This window comes from Apodemus sylvaticus, chromosome 1 (genome assembly GCF_947179515.1).
Source record: "Apodemus sylvaticus chromosome 1, mApoSyl1.1, whole genome shotgun sequence".
NCBI classification, from domain to species: domain Eukaryota; kingdom Metazoa; phylum Chordata; class Mammalia; order Rodentia; family Muridae; genus Apodemus; species Apodemus sylvaticus.
The window spans coordinates 203,789,249-203,809,567 of NC_067472.1; the positions used below are offsets into that span (position 1 = coordinate 203,789,249).

At 39.6% G+C, this 20,319-nt stretch overlaps 1 protein-coding gene across 1 annotated transcript in view; it reads left to right on the plus strand.

The window, feature by feature from the left end:
- Nucleotides 1-20,319, plus strand: part of LOC127672007 (STAM-binding protein-like) — a 54,777-nt gene that overhangs the window by 34,122 nt on the left and 336 nt on the right. The window contains exons 3-7 of the mRNA XM_052167200.1: nt 11,742-11,837; nt 12,957-13,081; nt 13,832-13,969; nt 17,285-17,397; nt 18,424-18,523. Coding sequence (XP_052023160.1) covers nt 11,742-11,837; nt 12,957-13,081; nt 13,832-13,969; nt 17,285-17,397; nt 18,424-18,523 — 572 coding nt within the window. The remainder of the gene's footprint in view (nt 1-11,741; nt 11,838-12,956; nt 13,082-13,831; nt 13,970-17,284; nt 17,398-18,423; nt 18,524-20,319) is intronic.

Here is a 20,319-nt window from a genome sequence, read left to right on the forward strand (position 1 = left end):
TATCTGTAGATCCACTTGGATTTGAGCTTTGGACAAGGAGATAAGAATGGGTCCATTTGCATTTTTCTGCATGCAGACCTCCAGTTGATCCAGCACCATTTTTTTTTAAAAGCTCTCTTTTGTCCACTGGATGTTGTTTAGCTTCTTTGTCAAATATCAAGTGACCATAGGTGTGTGGATTCTTTTCTGGGTCTTCAATTCTATTCCATCGATCTTCCTGCCTGTCTGCATACCAATACCAAACAGTTTTTATCACTATTGCTCTGTAGTAGAGCTTGAGGTTAGGGATGGTGATTTCCCCAGAATATCTTTTTTTGTGAAGTATAATTTTTGCTATCCTGGTTTTTTTGTTATTCCAGATGAATTTGTGAATTGCTCTTTCTAGATCTATGAAGAACTGATTTGGAATTTTGATGAGGATTGCATTGAATCTGTGGACTGCTTTCGGCAAGATGGCCATTTTTACTATATTGATCCTGCAAATCCATGAACATGGGAGATCTTTCCATCTTCTGAGACTTTCTTCGATTTCTTTCTTCAGAGGCTTAAAGTTCTTCTCATATAGACATTTCACTTGCTTCGTCAGGTTCACACCTAGGTGTGAAATATTATTTGGTACTATTGTGAAGGGTGTCATTTCCCTAATTTCTGTCTCATCTTGTTTATCCTTTGAGTAGAGGAAGGCTACTGATTTGTTTGAGTTAATTTTATATCCAGCCACTTTGCTGAAGTTGTTTATCAGCTTTAGGAGTTCTCTGGTGTAAGTCTTGGAGCTGCTTAAGTATACTATCATATCATCAGCAAATATTGATAGTTTGACTTCATCCTTTCCAATTTGTATACCTTTGACCTCTTTTTGCTGCCTGATTGCTCTGGCTAAGACTTCAAGTACTATGATGAATAGATAGGGAAAGAGTGGCCAGCCTTTTCTGGTCCCCAATTTTAGTCTGATTGCTTTAAGTTTCTCTCCATTTAGTTTGATGTTGATTAGTTAGAATGGGTCAATTTGCATTTTTTTGCATGCAGACCTCCAGTTGATCCAGCACCATTTTTTTTTAAATGCTGTCTTTTTTCCACTGGATGTTTTTAGCTCCTTTGTCAAATATCAAGTGACTAGAGGTGTGTGGATTCTTTTCTGGGTCTTCAATTCTTCAGTATGCAGTATATTGTTTTCACTATGTTTAGGTATGGGCTTTGGATTCCCAATCTCTCCAAGTCTTTTATCATGAAGGGATGATGAATTTTGTCAAAAGCCTTTTCAGCATCTAATGAAATAATCATTGGTTTTTTTTTTCCTTTGGATTGTTAATGTAGTAAATTAGAATGACGGGTTTCTGTATGTTGAACCATCCCAGCCTCACTGGGATGAAGCCTACCTGATCATGGTTAATTATATAGTTCTGATGCATTCTTGGATTCCGTTGGTCAGGGTGTTGTTCAATATTTTTGGTTTGGTTTAGGTATAAGTGTGATTTTGGCTTCATAGAATGAGTTCGGTAGTGTTCCTTGAGTTTCTATTTCGTGGAAACGTTTGAAGATTATCGGAATTAATTCTTCTTTGAAGATCTGATAGAATTCCCCACTAAACCCATCTGGTCCTGGGCCTTTTTTTGAAGGGAAAATACTCATGACTGCTTCTATTTCTTCAGGGCTTATGGGACTATTTATATGGTTTATCTGATCCTGTTTTGACATTGACACCTGGTATGTATCTTGAAAGCTATCCATTTCATCCAGGTTTTCAAACTTTGTTGAGTATAAACTCTTGTACTAGGATCTGATGATTTTTTGAATTTCCACAGCTCCTGTGGTTATGTCTCCCTAATCATTCCTGATTTTATTAATTTGGATGCTGTCTCCATGCCCCCTGGTTAGTCTGGCTAAGGGTTTATCTATCTTGATTTTCTCAAAGAACCAGATCCTTGTTTTGTTGATTCTTTGTATAGCTCTTTTTACTTCTGCTTGGTTGATTTTGGATCTAAGTTTGATTATTTACTGCAGTCTACTCCTCTTGGGGGTATTTGCTTCCTTTTCTTCTAGAGCCTTCAAGTGCGCTGTCAAACTGTTAGTGTAAGCTCTCTCCATTCCTTTTTTGGAGGCACTTAGAGCTATGAGTTTTCCTCTTAGCACTGCTTTCATTGTGTCTCATAAATTTTAGTATGATGTGTCTTCGTTTTCATTGAATTCTAAAAAGTCTTTAATTTCTTTATTTCTTCCTTGACCAAGCTATCATTGAGAAGAGCATTGTTCAAAGTCCATGTATATGTATGTTTTCCATTGTTGTTGTTTGAGCTTAAGACCAGCCTTAGGCCATGGTGATCTGATAAGATACCTGAAATAATTTCAATATTTCTATATCTGTTGAGACCTGCTCTGTAACCAATTATATGGTCAATTTTGGATAAGGTACCATGAGGTGCTGAGAAGAAGGTATATTCTTTTGCTTTATGGTGGAATGTTCTATAAATATCTGTTAGATCCAGTTGGTCTATAACTTCAGTTAGTTTCACAGTATTTCAGTTTAGTTTCTGATTCCATGATTTGATCATTTTTGGCAGTGCGGTGCTGAAATCTCCCACTATTATCGTGTTGGGTGCAATGTGTGCTTTGAGCTTTATTAAAGTTGCTTTTATGAATGTGGGTGCCCTTATGTTCAGAGCATAAGACTTTTCCTTTGAGCAGTATGAATTGTCCCTTCTTATATTTTTGGACATCACTACCAGTTTCATGATACTATTCTACCTACTAGCCAATCAACACCTGAATCAATTTGGGGTCCTTATGATAAGGACAAACCTATTTTCCCAAACTTTGCTCATATTACAAACCTTAAAATGTCTGGAGAGGAAAGAAATCTACACATTTCTTTAGCTGATATCCCCATATATTTTGAGAAGTCCAGAAAGTGTGGAAGCATAGGGAATGTACTGAACTAGAATCTGGTGCCCTAGTGTTAGTTTTGGCTCTGATATATCTGAGCTCATGATTTTGGACAGAGCATTCTATCTTCCACTAAAGTATCTTCACATTCCATAGTAGCAAAACTAACAGGCTGGGTTCTGAGCCCACCTAGAGGTAGAGTGCATAGGAGAGAACAGTGTAGATAACACACCCAGGTAGTTCATGAGAGGTCTTCCAGAGAAGCAGACAGAGAGCTGGGGTGTTCACAGGAACACTCAAAGCCAAGATGTCTCATTGTGGTAGCCATCCTGCACTCAGTTTCCACATTAACCTCTTCAGTAGCAGTGTTGTGATGGGAGGGAAACTAGCTGCCACAACTGCCAACCCTCTATGGAAAGGGTTGTCCTGTCTGGCCTGCCAGGACTGGCAGCTGTGTCCTACTGGGGACTCAGAGTATAACCCTCATGGACCAGATCTTTATGGTTTGAATGGAAATTTCAGGACAGAAAATGTGACTGTGTGTCATGTCTAGGACACAAAGAAACTATATTACCTGCTGTAATCCTCCAGGCAAAATCTTTAAAAGAAGTGCCAGTGCCAGCACTACTTGTGAAGATATGCCACCTTAGCACTAGGAGGCCATGGAGATACAGGCTTTTAATCCTACAATTAAGCGACTGAAGTAGGATGGTAGACAAAATCCATATTGCAGAATAATACACTTACAATTATAATTGAAATAAATGGTCTCAGGAAACAAGCTGGAGTATCCATTTTAATATCAGATAAAACTGACTTTCAACCCAAAGTCATCAAAAGAGACCCTGAGGGACACTTCTTGCTGGTTAAAGGAAAAATACAACAAGAAGAACTCTCAATCCTGAACATCTATGCTCCAAATGCAAGGGCACCCTCATTCGTAAAAGAAACTTTATTAAAGCTCAAAGCACACATTGCACCTAACACAATAATTGTGGGTGACTTCAACACTGCACTTTCCTCAATGGACCGATCAGGAAAATAGAAACTAAACAGGGACATAATGAAATTAATTGAAGCTTTGGACCAATTAGATTTAACAGATATATATATAGAGAACATTCTATCCTAAAGCGAAAGAATATACCTTTTTCTCAGCACCTCATGGTACCTTCTCCAAAATCAACCATATAATTGGTCACAAGACAGACCTCAACAAATATAAGAAGATCGAACTAATCCCATGCCTCCTGTCAGATCACTATGGAGTAAAAGTGGTCTTCAATAGCAACAAAAACAACAGAAAACCCACATGCACGTGGAAATTGAACAATATTCTACTCAATGATACCTTGGTCAAGGAAGAAATAAAGAAAGAAATTAAAGACTTTTTAGAACACAATGAAAATGAAGACACAACATACCCAAATCTATGGGACACAATGAAAGCAGTGCTAAGAGGAAAACTCATAGCCCTGAGTGCCTCCAAAAAGAAAATGGAGAGAGCATACATTACCAGCTTAATGACACACCTGAAAGCCCTGGAACAAAAAGAAGCTATTTCACCCAGGAGGAGTAGAAGGCAGGAAATCATCAAACTAGATGATTAGAAGCAGGAAATCAATCAAGTAGAAACAAAGAGAACCATACAAAGAATCAACAAAACAAGGAGCTGGTTCTTTGAGAAAATCAACAAGATAGATAAACCCTTAGCCAGACTGACCAAAGGGCACAGAGAAAGTATCCAAATTAACAAACTTAGAAATGAAAAGGGAGATATAACAACAGAAACTGAGGAAATCCAAAAAATCATCAGATCCTACTACAAGAGCCTGTACTCAACACAACTGGAGAACCTAGAGGAAATGGACAATTTCCTTGACAGATACCAAATACCAAAATTAAATCAGGACCAAATAGAGCATCTAAACAGTCCCATAATGCCTAAAGAAATTGAAGGAGTCATCGAAAGTCTTCCAACGAAAAAAAGCACAGGACCAGATGGTTTCTGTGCAGAATTCTATCAGACTTTCAAAGAAGAGTTAACACCAATACTCTTCAAATTATTCCACAAAATAGAAACAGAAGGAACACTACCCAATTCCTTCTATGAAGCCACAATTACGCTGATACCAAAATCACACAAAGATCCAACAAAGAAAGACAACTTCAGACCAATTTCCCTTATGAACATCGATGCAAAAATACTCAATAAAATTCTTGCCAACCGAATCCAAGAACACATCAAAAACGATCATCCACCATGATCAAGTAGGCTTTATCCCGGGAATGCAGGGTTGGTTCAATATACGGAAATCTATCAATGCAATCCACTACATAAACAAACTCAAAGAAAAAAACCACATGGTCATTACATTGGTTGCTGAAAAAGCATTTGACAAAATTCAGCATCCTTTCATGCTTAAAGTCTTGGAAAGAACAGGAATTCAAGGCCCATACCTAAACATAGTAAAAGCAATATACAGCAAACCGGTAGCCAGCATCAAACTAAATGGAGAGAAACTTGAAGCAATCCCACTAAAATCAGGGACTAGACAGGGCTGCCCCCTTTCTCCTTATCTTTTCAATATTGTACTTGAGGTACTAGCTCAGGCAATTCGACAACATAAGGAGGTCAAAAGCATACAAATTGGAAAGGAAGAAGTCAAACTATCATTATTTGCAGATGACATGATAGTCTACCTAAGTGACCCAAAAAACTCCACTAGAGAACTCCTACAGCTGATAAACAACTTCAGCAAAGTGACAGGTTATAAAATCAACTCAAGCAAATCAGTGGCCTTCCTATACTCAAAGGATAAGCAGGCTGAGAAAGAAATTAGGGAAATGACCCCCTTCACAATAGCCACAAATAGTATAAAGTATCTTGGGGTGACTCTTACCAAACATGTGAAAGATCTGTATGACAAGAACTTCAAGACTCTGAAGAAGGAAATGGAAGAAGACCTCAAAAAATGGGAAAACCTCCCATGCTCATGGATCGGTAGAATCAATATAGTTAAAATGGCCATTTTGCCAAAAGTAATCTACAGATTCAATGCAATACCCATCGGCATCCCAACTCAATTCTTCACAGAGTTAGAAAGAGCAATTATCAAATTCATCTGGAATAACAAAAAACCCAGGATAGATAAAACTATTCTCAGCAACAAAAGAAATTCTGGGGGAATCAGTATCCCTGACCTCAAGCAATACTACAGAGCAATAGTGTTAAAAACTGCATGGTATTGGTACAGTGACAGGCAGGAGGATCAATGGAACAGGATTGAAGATCCAGAAATGAACCCACACACCTATGGCCTCTTGATCCTCGACAAAGAGGCTGAAAACATCCAATGGAAAAAAGATAGCCTTTTCAACAAATGGTGCTGGTTCAACTGGAGGTCAGCATGCAGAAGAATGCAAATTGATCCATCCTTGTCTCCTTGTACCAAGCTCAAATCCAAATGGATCAAGGACCTCCACATAAAGCCAGACACTCTGAAGTTAATAGAAAAGAAACTGGGGAAGACCCTTGAGGACATTGGTACAGGGAGAAAGTTTCTGAACAGAACACCAATAGGGTATGCTCTAAGAGCAAGAATTGACAAATGGGACCTCATAAAATTACAAAGTTTCTGTAAGGCAAAGGACACCATCAAGAGGACAAATCGGCAACCAACAAATTGGGAAAAGATCTTCACCAATCCTACATCAGATAGAGGGCTAATATCCAATATATATAAAGAACTCAAGAGGTTAGACTCCAGAAAAGCAAACAACCCTATTAAAAAATGGGGTACAGAGTTAAACAAAGAATTCTCACCTGAAGAACATCGGATGGCGGAGAAGCATCTTAAAAAATGCTCAACTTCATTGGTCATTAGGCAAATGCAAATCAAAACAACCCTGAGATTTCACCTTACACCAGTCAGAATGGCTAAGATTAAAAATTCCGGAGATAGCAGGTGTTGGAGAGGGTGCGGAGAAAGAGGAACACTCCTCCACTGCTGGTGGGGTTGCAAATTGGTACAACCACTCTGGAAAGCAGTCTGGCGGTTCCTCCGAAAACTGGGCACCTCACTTCCAGAAGATCCTGCTATACCACTTCTGGGCATATACCCAGAGGATTCTCCACCGTGTAATAAGGATACATACTCTACTATGTTCATAGCTGCCCTATTTATAATTGCCAGATGCTGGAAAGAACCCAGGTATCCCTCAACAGAAGAGTGGATGCAAAAAATGTGGTATATCTACACAATGGAGTACTATTCAGCCATTAGAAACAATGAATTCATAAAATTCTTAGGCAAATGGATGGACCTAGAGAACATCATACTAAGTGAGGTAACCCAGACTCAAAAGATGAATCATGGTATGCACTCACTAATAAGTGGATATTAACCTAGAAACCTGGATTACCCAAAACATAATCTACACATCAAATGAGGTACAAGAAGAAAGGAAGAGTGGCCCCTTGTTCTGGAAAGACTCAATGAAGCCGTATTCAGCAAAACCAGAACAGGGAAGTGGGAAGGGGTAGGTGGGAGGACAGGGGGAGAGAAGGGGGCTTACAGGACTTTTTGGGAGTGGGGGGGCTACGAAAGGGGAAATCATTTGAAATGTAAATAAAAAATATACCGAATAAAAAAATTAAAAAAGAAATAAATTGAAACTTATCATTTATAGGAATTTTCTCTTTTGTTATTTTCTATATTCTTTGTTTATATTATATATGATTTTCCCTTTCCCTGTTTGCCCCTCAGCATAATCCCATAAGCCCTCTTGCATTTGACTGTTCCCCAATCAACCCCCTCCCACTTCTCTGTCCTGTCACATATCAAATCATTCCGAAGAAGAAACTAGGAGAGGAAGAGGAGAGCCCTGGTCCTGGAATGGCTTTATGCAGCATTGTAGGGGATTACCAGGAATTTTCAATGGAGATTGACTTACTATGGCACAGTGGTTTATTTAGCAATGCATATATTAATGTAATATAACATTAATTCACAGAGAAGCAAAGTATCTCCTTTCCTAACTTATTGTTCATCTTGTGACAGGTGGGAACCTCCTGAACCCTAGGCACTCAGACCAACAGAGTCTATGCAATGACGAGTCTTTGTGTACAGGAACAACAAGTGTGGTCTCAACACAGTTACAAATAAAGGTAATTTGCATGGAATTCTTTGAGGCAAATTTAAAATCTCAATGTCTTTTTTGTGTGTTTAGACTAGTAATCCTCAAATGTTTTCACCCAACTCCTCATATATCAATTTTTCTTTATATTGCCACTGGGATCAGAGAAAACAGGTCAATGCTCTGTCCAGTTAGTCGTTACACTATATTGAATACTGCTCTGAAACATTCTAACCAAAGACAGCCTTGTACAATGCTATGGTCCAAGGTGCTCAGAGTTCCCAAAGCCTGTATGGCCTACTGAAGATTCTCAGCCTTAATTTCTGAACCTCTTAAACATCAGGAACTTAGTTTTCATTCCTCATGATCATGCAAATGCATAACCCTCCTATTTGTACACAACCACTCACAGCTATGTGAAGTCTTCTGGTCCTGATTTCAATAAATAACCTATTTGTAAGCCGGCTTCTTAAGTTGAACATTCCCTCAGAGCTCCTTTGCAATATGTTTTTCAATGGTAACAGGCATCCCTAATCCCAAATCTACCACTTTACTAGCATAATAGGAAATCCCAAGGTGGGATTATTCACTAAATATATGAAGCTGAATTGACACAAGGGGTGTTCTATTCACTCTCATTTCTTCAGGGAGAGAGGTTTGTGAATCTGACACAGATATACATACACAATTGTGTGTGTGTGTATATGTGTGTATGTGTGTATGTGTGTGTGTGTGTGTGTGTGTGTGTGTGTGTCTGTGGGCAAAGCCATTAATGTGCTAGAGAGCTGAAATGCCAGCATGCCAGACAAAGTGTTTTGATGTTTCCTGTCTTTTCCTTTTTGTCTTAGAACATCGCCAGGCATGATAATGCCACTCTTCTTCCCCAAGAGAGGTTCCAACTGTTAAGTGCTCTTGGGCAGAACATTGAAATAAACAACAATGTTTCGTGGGCATTTTACGTGAGCCTGAGCAAAAACTTCTATAAAATGGCAGCTGACCTTGATCAATGTGGACAAAAGGAAGCAGCCTTTGTGCTCTACCACAAGTACCTCACGTGAGAACCTGCAGTTTCTACTCCTTTTCTGGAACTCGTTTTTTTGCTCAGTCTGCTGTTTTATTCAGGGTTTTCTTCTTTGTTGACAGCTATAGAACTTGAGGATGTAATCTTTTCATCAGATTTCTGGAACTGCCCACACAGACTTTTTCTTGTGATTAAAGATATGAGGAACAAAGGTGGTGGTGTTATAAATAAGGAAATATAATGGCACACAAGGTCCAGCTCATAGTGGAAGAAAAGAGGGCTGAAAATCAGTGTGTATCTGAACTGATAGCTATTTTTGATTTTCAAATCTCCCCTGATGTAAACAGTCACAGATTTGTCTCTGATGGGTGGCCACACTTATTGAGTTCTATGGGAGAGAGGTAGGCATTCCTGTAGCTTCACAGTCACCAGAGGATTGTTGACTACCTAGCTTCAGTGTGGTTAACCATCCTTAGGAATTTCTCCAAACTATTCATTGTATTGCATAAGAAGAGTGAAAAATAGATTGTAAAGCTGTCACCATGAAATAGTTCTTACAGCCTCAGTGACAAGGGTGCTTTGACTTTAGTAAGGGGAAGATGGAAAAGTCTCACTAATCCTAGTTGGCCTTAAATTTTGTGAAACAGAATATAAGGATATATATATATATATATATATATATATATATATATATATATATATATATATATATATAGTATAGGGAGGGGTTTTATGGACATGATTTAATTGATCTTCAGAAGACTGAATGTTTAGTAGGTACGTCAATTACTGTTCCACAACTAGAGAGCTTAGATTTACAGATGAGTTGAGGTACCACAGTTTGCATTCCCTTTGTTGTACAAATACTACAACAGGGTTTCTCTTGGTTTTCCACTGGTGGTTTCCCGTAAAATGAAGGCATTCTCTTGAGATCATAAAAAATCTACTCTCATTTTTTCCCTTCTCCAATAACAAATCTCGCTTACCAAAAAGTCACAAGTTCTCCCATACATCAGCTTCCCAGACTGAGTTTCTGGTCATATCCTCTTCTCAAGAAGAGTTTTTGACAAGGCAGTGAATCTTGAATCTTGGACAGACATAAGGGTTGAAGCAGTTTACTAGCATCATGAGACTAGGTACCCAGGGAACATCACCACCTAGAACTGAGCACCCTCAGTATCTCCTCTCATTACCTAGTGATGTCTGAGGTAAGGTGGTACACTCCCAGGTAGCAATAACCAAAAGTGCTATGTGGGCAAAGATTAATATTGGGAATGAAAGACTCCGACCACTGTGTTTATTTCCTAGTATGAAGTCCAGGATTACAACCTGTTTCCTCAAGGATTGTGTGTCTATCTGGTGCCTCCTGGGTGTTGAAATGACCAACTGGCACTGTATCACTTTAACTATGCTTATTGACAACTAATGTTTGCTGAATGTGCCAGTATCATGGAAGAATTTTGATAGTTTTTCTCCAGTCTAAGTAATGGAAATTGATGTGGGATCTCAGGGTGTGTCTTATTAAATACCAGTAACTTCTGAAGCAGTGACAACAGAGTCCAAGATTCCTTAGGGACTCATTTAGACATTTTAGTTTCTCTGCCCAGCTTAGTCTCTCTGCTCTATTCCTTTAGACTCTATGTGGAAAAGCTCCCTGCAGATAAAAAGTACAAAGACGTTGTGGAGATTTATAAAAAATCAAATATCCTCAAGGTAGGTTTTCATTCTCAATGTGACTGACCAAAAATCTCCAAAGCAGAGCACAACTGCTCACCAAAAAGACACAGATGATGACACTAGAAGGAAGCGGGGGGGGGGGGGGGGGGGGGGGGGATGGGGGGGGGCAGTGCTGTTTCAGGAATTCTGTACAGAGGGTATGGCTGGGAATTGCATTCAAGACATGCACGAGATACTGCTGCCCCTGCCATCTTCTATTCTTTCTCTCTTTTCTAACATTAGCACTGTTCTAATTATCCATTTTGGTTTTGTATTGCAGACAATAAAACAGATTTTTGTAAGGGCTGAGGAGCTGAAGAGAGACCTGTTAAATGAATATTCTGAAGAACATTTCGTTTACTTGACAGAAAAGGTCAGTGTGAGGGGAAGCATGGATATAGGAGGACTGTGTGACATATACACAATCTGATCCCAGGACTGTCTTGTGCAGTGTCTTTGAAGTGTGAGTCAATGAAAGGGCTCCCTCTGTAATCCAATCAACACACATGAACATACACACACACACACACACACACACACACACACACACACACACACAATGTCATGGCATACTAAGAAGACTGAGACCTAACTTTATTAAAAACAGGAAAAGAGTAAGGTAGAAGAATGGATTTTCCAAAACACCAGGGATACATGCCCTAGGCTGAAATGTCAGACTTTAACGGAACTACACTTTGTTCATATCTGGGCTGAAAGGACGTTTCTTCCAAAATTTGAAGTAGTGGCCTAAATTCTTTTCCTTTCCTACAGAAGAAGAAGGAAGAAGAACTGTCCAAGAAGGCATCATTCTTGAAAGAAGAAAAGAAGACCAGAACACGAATTTCAAAATGGGCTTCCTTTCCTTTTCTAAAATGGTATGGTTCTCAAGAAAAATAAACAAGGTGGGAGGTGGGCGCTGGAGCACCAATTTCATCAAAGGAAGCTCAGCCTTATTCAGTAACCACTGGAACTTTCAGCCCAACAGTGGTGCCTTCAGGAAAGGAAGCCTGTGATGAAGCAGCTCAAACATCATCACCAGCTGACAAGGAGGCTTCAGAAACTGGCACCTTAGAATGGCCAGGTGAGTCATCATCGTTTTCTTACTTGGACAAGCCTTGTATAGAAGTTGATCAAACTGCATCTGGGTCAGGAAAACAGGAGTGAGACTGAAGCTCACCAGTAAGGTAAGGCAGAGGTGCTGGACAGGTGCTTCAAGTCTGGAACACTGGGCCCCACACGGAATCCTGAATCTCCTGCCATGTTCTCAGTCTTCTGCTTCCATGGATCTGCTGGCTATGCTGTGGTAACAGAACCTCATGAGATGAGTGCTGCTTTTATCTGTCTTGACAACCTGACTGTCTTGTCAGCATGTGGAGACAGAGCAATATTTCCATATGTATCTGTCAGATGTTGTTAAAAAATTTCTGAACTTTCCCTGCAGTTCAGCAACCACATGGGTCTCCCTCATATTTAAAACATTGCAAGATTGTGGACAGATTGTGGTAGTCTGACCCTGAGATAAGATACTGTGTATGTATTTGTGCTCTCTGCATCCTCTTATTACCTGAAGGATTTATTCACAGCCTCACAGATCTATCATAAATGCTCCATATGATTGAGCATAACCACAGCTGGCTTCATCAAGGTGGATTCTATGGAATAAGTGTAGTTTGACTCAATGCATGCCAGGATGTCACAGATTGTAAGTCATTTGTGTGAGTCAAGATCTAAGGCAACGTCCAGGTGGACACAGGAAAATACAAGTCTAGACTTCAGAGCGTAAATGCCAAAAAATCTGGAGATATGAATGAAGATCCAAGGAGACCTGTGTCTGCCAGGAGAAACACAGCAGAAGTTTTGCTTTTCTCTGACAGTATAGCTCCCTGAATGCTTATGGTGTTCTACTCAGTTAGGAGATGACTTTGTCCAATGAGGACTTTCACAGAGAAATTTTATATCAGCTAAGAGTCACATCCAAAAATATTGCTCCATCCACTTAAGCAGACAGTAAAGCCCATGGCCCCTTCTCCCAGACACCAGTAACCAGAGCTTGGAGTAAAACTCCCTGCCTATCATGAGGAGGGGGATGAAGAAAAGGATCTCAATGACTTTGTATTACTTTCCTACGGTGATAGACTTGAGTTCTCCTCAGGGATACCAGGCCCTGTCTCCTCATACTTTTCTCTCTTTTCCATTACAGTTGAGAAAGGCAGAGGCCTGCGCCAGGTGGTCCTCCCTCATGATTTGTGCGATAAATTCCTCACTGCAGCAGGAATGAACACCAAGAAAAAAATAGAGACATGTGGTGTTCTATGTGGAGCCCTGGTAAAGATATAAACACTTCTGATTTGAGGCTGTTGCTTTCCCCTTGACTTTACATGACTCTCAGGGAACATATCTAGGGTCTCTATCCATACACATAACCTTCCAGAAGGAACTATGGTTGACAAGGTTGGCCATCTTGTATTGGATGACTTTGTATTTGGTTGCTTTAGAGAGTCTTTTGAAATGAACAATGTGGTTCAATGCTATAGATAGAAATGTTCATTCTAGTTGGGGGCTAGTGCCAGAAATTCCAGGCACTGGCAAACTGATGCTGGAATCTTCTTACAAGTTCAAATGAGCCTCAGCGTCAGAGTTCTATATTACCTAAAGGTAAAAGAATGCAAACAGAAAGCAGAAATGCAGGTAGCCAGGCATAAGTCACGGAAACAGACAAGTTGCCTCGTTGTAATCAGAAATCAATGGCTTTTAGGTCCTGGTCTGAGTATCTACTCTGGTAAGCTTTTGAGCACTAGTTTCCTAGGCATCTCTAGACTCCTGAGCAATCCTACTGGCTGCTACTGGAAAGACCCTAAGCCCAGGAGGTGTCAAGCTGGACATCTACATTTCTACTCAACATTTGTTCCTTTTTAGCTGTATCTTAGCAAAGCACAAGAGCAGCCAAGGATTTGAAACCACAAAGGGAGAAAGAAAAATGAGATTCATGTACTGTCTGGTCTGGGGCCTATTGTGTGTATGAGAGAATGGGTCTGAGACCTCCAAGAGTTGTGACAAGTTGTTTTCTCCTGGCAGGTTGGAGAGGAATATCACATCAGCCATATCCTCATTCCTGTCCAGGAAGGAGGCCCAGATTATTGCTGTGCAAAGCATGAGGAGGACCTCTTCTTTATTCAAGAAGGACTGGGACTTATTACATTAGGATGGATACATGTAAGCAAAAGGACCTCTGGGAATGAGGGTTCCTTTTCTGTTTCTTCAAAACAGCCTACCTAAAACTTGCTGTGCACAGAGGCAATTCATTCCAGATCATCGGCTCTGAGCATATATAACCAAAGTGTGCAGGTCAAATCAAAGGAGCATTTCCTGGCACTTTTACAGCTCTTTGTATTTTATGTTTACTAGGAGTAATTGTTCAAACTGTCAACTTTATGTTAATCTGCGTGGAGAATGGTAGCTTGACAGGATATATGAGAAAATGTATATAGACCATATACCTAAAAGGTGTAGAGATGAAACTTAAGTAAGCCAAGAGTGTCTGTTCTAATGATTGTGTTTTTTATTTATGAAGAAGTACTTCCTTTGTGTACACTGAAATGATCTTACATGCAAGATTTTGAAGTGTTTGAACATGTATAGCATACATCTTTTGACTTTCAAGAAAACACATTTACTTGCCGAGAGAGTCTCTTGGATGATTCTGTTATTTTCAAAGACTGAAGTTCACAAAACTATTGAAATTATTCTAACAACGAATATAAGCCACAAGAAGGAGTATTACTTGTGTTTTTTGTGAGATCAAAAACTTCTAGTCAGACCTTGGGAAGTGCTGATGCTCTTCATTCCAATTGTATAAATTCTTCCTGCTGTGCCAAATTCAACAATATATTATGGCCAACTGATATTGGCCTTTTGTGGCTTGGGACTCAAAGGGGAAATCACACATAAAATGAGCACCAAGTCACATGAGACAAAGTGCACAATATACTTCAGCTGAAAAATATAGGACAGTGAGGGTTGCAGAGGAAGAGCTGTCACATGTAAAGTGACATGATGACTTGGGAGGAGGAGCCCAAAAAATTTATGGGAGAGGGGATAGCATTGGAGAGAGATACACTGAGATCCTATATCAGTGAGCATTTCTGTTGGCTAGGATTTGTGGTTTGTTTTGGAAACGGATGCCTGATCTTCACATATATAACCAAAGAGAACCCTGGCATACCTTGTCTAGGATGGAGGTAAAAATGGAGAGTGATTTGGAGTATAGAGAAAACTCTGGACTATTCTGAGCAAAAGAATGATGTAACCAAAGCCATACTCCAGAAGTTAAAATTAAGGAGTTGAAGGGCTCCTTGGGAAGGGAATGTCAGGTGTGTTTTGGGAGCTTATACCATGGAATGAGGATAAGAAGGTGATAGTTTTGTTTGTGTGTGTAGGAGGGATCAGGGTAATTCAGATACCCAGGCAATAGGGGTAGAGGCTGAGGAGTCAGGCTGGGCAAGATTTCAATTGGGCTCATGGAGTTAGAAGTGCTCCTCTCATAAACATGAATAGGGTTGCAGAAGAGGACAGATCTTGACAGCAGGTTTCAGTTATACTGTTTGGAATTGAAGGCACATGTTAGATATTCCAACTGCATCAACATTGAGAGGTTGTTGTGAGAAGCCTAGAGAGGGACCTGAGCCACGTGCAGGTGGCTCATGAACCTGGTAAATAGGGAGAACTGGCTGCAAGAGAAACAATTCCCTGGCAGATTAGGTGAATGTCTAATGAGGAAAGCAGGGTATATAGGGATGAAGAAGAAACAAGAAGGAGAACTGGATATGATGTTCTCAGAAGCCGAATAACAGGGATGCAGGAAGAATGACGTCAGGATTTGACCTGCTGGAGCTCTGAGGATATTGACTTAATGCCTTCTAAGTCATGGTGGGCAGAGATTGCAATGTTCAATAATGTCATAAAATCTGGGTGTACTGTCACACTCCTGGACCCCCAGCATTCAGGACGATAAGACTTGTAGGTAGAGAATTTGGTGCCAAGTTGATTGAACTGTAATATTGTGCCTCAAAACAAGAAGTCACTTAATTAGGAATTGGTCAGTGTGGAGTCTGTCATAACGGTCATACTGAAGCAGGCATCTAGGACCTAGAATCTAGGGGAATTTGAAGTGAGAAGGCTGCTCTTAGGAAATGGGTTAGCAGATTACTGACCTGTAGGACCTGTGAGATGGTTTGGACATGGTATCTTCTTGTTTGTTGTTTTCTTCAATTTTTCTTTGATTTCACTTTAGTTGTCAAAGGCTTGATGTTTTAAATTATAGCATAGCTGTGAGTGTACATATGTAAAAAGAGTTGGGGTTGCAAATTGGTACAACCACTCTGGAAATCAGTTGGGCAGTTCCTCAGAAAACTGGGCACATCACTTCCGGAAGATTCTGCTATACCACTCCTGGGTATATACCCAGAGGATTCCCCAGCATGTAATAAGGATACATGCTCCACTATGTTCATAGCAGCCCTATTTATAATAGCCAGAAACTGGAAAGAACCCAGGTATTCCTCAGCAGAAGAATGGATGCAAAAAATGTTGTATATATACACAATGGAGTACTATTCAGCCATTAGAAACAATGAATTCATGAAATTCTTAGGCAAATGGATGGAGCTGGATAACATCATATACTAAGTGAGGTAAGCCAGTCTCAAAAGATCAATCATGGTATTCACTCACTAAGAAGTGGATATTAACCTAGAAAACTGGAATACCAAAACCATAATCCACAGATAAAATGATGTACAAAAAGAACGGAGGAGTGGCCCCTGGTTCTGGAAAGACTCAGTGTAGCAGTATAGGGCAAAACCAGAGCAGGGAAGTGGGAAGGGGAGGGTGGGAGAACAGGGGGAGGGAAGGGGGCTTATGGGACTTCTGGGGACTGGGGGGCCAGAAAAGGGGAAATCATTTGAAATGTAAATAAAAATATATCGAATACAAAAAGGGAAAAATAGGTTATAGCATAGTTGTGAGTGTACATACATAAATAGAGTTGTTAAATATCTCAAGGTGGATGCATCTATATGCATACACAACTTAGAGATAGAAATGAGAATCTGCTAAAAGCCTGCTCCAAATTTCTCACTTCCTTCCTCTGAAATTGAATCCTCTCTTGAACTCACCATGTCTTCCTCCATTTTATATATGAACCTCCTCAATTCTAGCAGTACTTTGTGTTCATTGTGCAGAAATGTGATTACTATCTGTAAGTGTGGACTCATGAATGTATTCGTCTGATGGGTAGTTACATCTGGTGGCCCAGTGAGAATGGGAGGGAAGTAAAGGAAAGAGTCATAGTATTATCAGGCAGATGGTTCAATTTTCCTTTTCCACATGACAGATGTGGTTCTGCATGGAGAGATTTTGGAAATCACAGGAGAGAACAGATTGTTAATGATCCATGGCCTCCCTTCCTTGCTGGATCAACCATAGCTGACTGGGCTAACTTACAATTCTTGACTTCTTTTGTCTTCTCAGACCCATCCAACCCAGACAGCCTTTTTGTCAAGTGTAGATCTACACACACATTTTGCATACCAAACGATGCTCCCTGAATCCATAGCTGTGGTGTGTGCTCCCAAGTATAAACAGTAAGTATGTGAGATTCAAGTCTGGAATTTAGAATTACAAAATTGTCAATGGCTCCAAACTATTTAAAAATTGTCTATGTACAGAATGTCTTAATTGATTGCTATGAAAGCCTTCCTTTAAGGTGCATAGTCTAATGATCACCAGCCACTCTTAAAAGATAAGATGACACCACTGCTGGTTTTCTAAGACAACCTCTCAAGAAATTTACTCAAGAGGCAGAGATTGAACAAATTCCACAGAAAACACTGTATAAGAGTTTTATGTCTTTTATTTCACAATGCTGTGTTATTCTGAATTCTTCAGGAGAGGTAGTATTGGGCAAGCAATGAATCATCCTGCTTTCTTTTATAATATTTTTGTACACTTGATGTGCTACAGGAATAAGATTGCTCTGGTTTTAGAATTTTGTCCCTTCTGCCTCAAATTTATTGGTTTAAACAGACCTAACTCATTGCTACATTGTTCTTCCTACATATTTCTACTGTTGACTTCCTCTGCCCACTTAGATTATCGTGCAAGAAAGGGATCCAAAGACAGAGAGACAGAGATGCTTATATATGACAAAAGGAAGGAAAGTGAATAAATGAATGAATGAATGAATAAATAAATAAGAAAGTGTAGATGGAAGATCAGGGGGAAAGACATCAAAGAAAAAAAGAAAGGAGAAACACTAAGAAACTAGTGGATAATTAAAACTAGGACATGGATGTCAAGGTCTAGGAGGAGGACAGTGTGGACCATGATCAATTACAATAGGCAGATATAGTCCGCAGTTACTAAAATAGAAGGGAAACACTGTTCAAAGAAGACGAGAAGAGAGATAGGCGGTTTTGAGAGAGATGAGACGGTAAAAGAGAAAGAGGGAGAGACATATAAGAAAAAAGAGACATCTAAGAAAAAGAGAGAAATGAGTAAAACAAAACAAACAAAAGAAAACGGTAGAGAGAAAGGTAGAAAAGAGAGACAGAGGAAACTAGGACTTGGAGGCAAATGTGTGCAACTGTGTCTGCCTTTTCTCATTTCAGAACTGGAATTTTCACACTGACACCTATTGGACTACAAGAAATATCTGATTGTCCACGGAGAGGGTTCCACACCCACAGACAGGACACAGCTCTCTTCTGTGTATGTATCTTTGTACAAGTAATCAAGGCTGTGTTTTCAAGCAGGACACAGTGCTGATTGGGTTCATCATTTTTTCCTTACCCTCCTGGCAGTTCATCTTCACCACCCTCTTCTTAACAATTCACAATAACCAAATATCTAGGATGCAGGTATCAGTGGATATCAGTTTTCTCATATTTGAAATCTAGTCATTGACTGTCTCTGAGATGCTAGTCCTTTCTGTCCCTCAAACCTGATATCTGGGGTAACTAATAACATCAAGATAAGATTAAGGAAGCAAAACTTGAGTGTACTTCAGGGTCAGAGTGTGAGAGCAGCATGCTTGAGGCTCTGAATTCCATCCCCAGTAACATGAGGAAAAGAACAAAGTATTAAATCCATTAGCTTATTTAATGCTTTATCAATGTCATTAACTAACTCCCAGTCAGCGATCTGAATGCAAATGGAAAATATGCAAGATAGGTTAATTATGCAAATTTTGACCAGGAATTTTGTCTGGAAGAGTATGGTTCTAACTCTCTAGGGAGGTAGTTTCTTCTCCCATATTATTTTCTCTGGTCACACACTTAGTATGATCAGATCTCAGTGTGTCAGATCAGCCCCAGATAGCAAGATTCTTTCACTTTATTGCATATCAGCCAGGTCTCTTCCATTGAGTTTAGATTCAAAGGAAATGTAGCAACATAGTGAAAGGACCAGAACCTGTCCCATAAAATATATAAGAACCAGAAATTCAGTCACAGAGATGCAAAGTAATCTAAGATCCTATAGCAGACTGCTAATTCCAAGAGTCAATCTGTCTTTCTCTCTCTGTCTCTCTGTGTATGTGTGCTTTATATGTGTCATAATACATGTGTATATATATATATATCATTATACTCTTGATTATAACAAAAATTAAGACCTAATAAAATTTAAGATTTTTTTTGTAAAACATGTATATTTCTATGTTTCTTTCTGTACCATCATTGTGTAGACTAGTGAAAGCGGATACCATTTTCACTTTAAACCTGTTATCTGTGGGTTCAGTACCTTTAGTCCTGAGAAGAGTTTGTCAGATGTCCTAGATCTGGAGTCAGGTGATTGTGCAGTGCCTGCTTCCGTATAAGATCAGTGGATTCTGTTGCACATTTTATCATCTCCCTTGTTCCCAGTTGAGTACTCTCATGGATCAAAAGCAGAGAACATTTTTCAGTCAGATGGGAGGAAGAAGATCCGAACAGATATGTTCTAAACTGCATAGCTCTGTCTTGTAATATAACAATGTTAAGTATTGCAAAGTTGAAAGAGATTGCATGATTATAAAAAAAAAATGCCTAGAAATCTAATCCCAAGGTTCCAAGTTGCAACAACACTTTCTATTTCTGGTCAGTATGCCAATGTAAAGCATACTGACAAAGCCAGCAGCAGGACAGCTATAGCAGGTGAATCATGAGTTTAAAGCTATCTGACACTATGTCGCCAAACTGAGTCATACTGATTACTCCTCATGTTTTTGTATGCCATATTTAAGCATCCCTCAAAGACTATTAGATAACTTTTATCATCTGATTTATACAATGACTCCAATAATACACTGGACTTACTGATCCTTTTAATAAGGCAATATTTTGCAAGTGACTCTGAAAAATATGTGCCAAGATATATGGTGACACACTGACTCTGATCATGAGGAGAACTAGGGAGGAGTACTGGGTCCCAGCCCCTTTCCCATAGCTGCCACCAACAAGATAATCTCACGTCTAAGATGACAATTATTGCTCTACAGTTAGCTTTTTACATTAGAGGATTGGGAC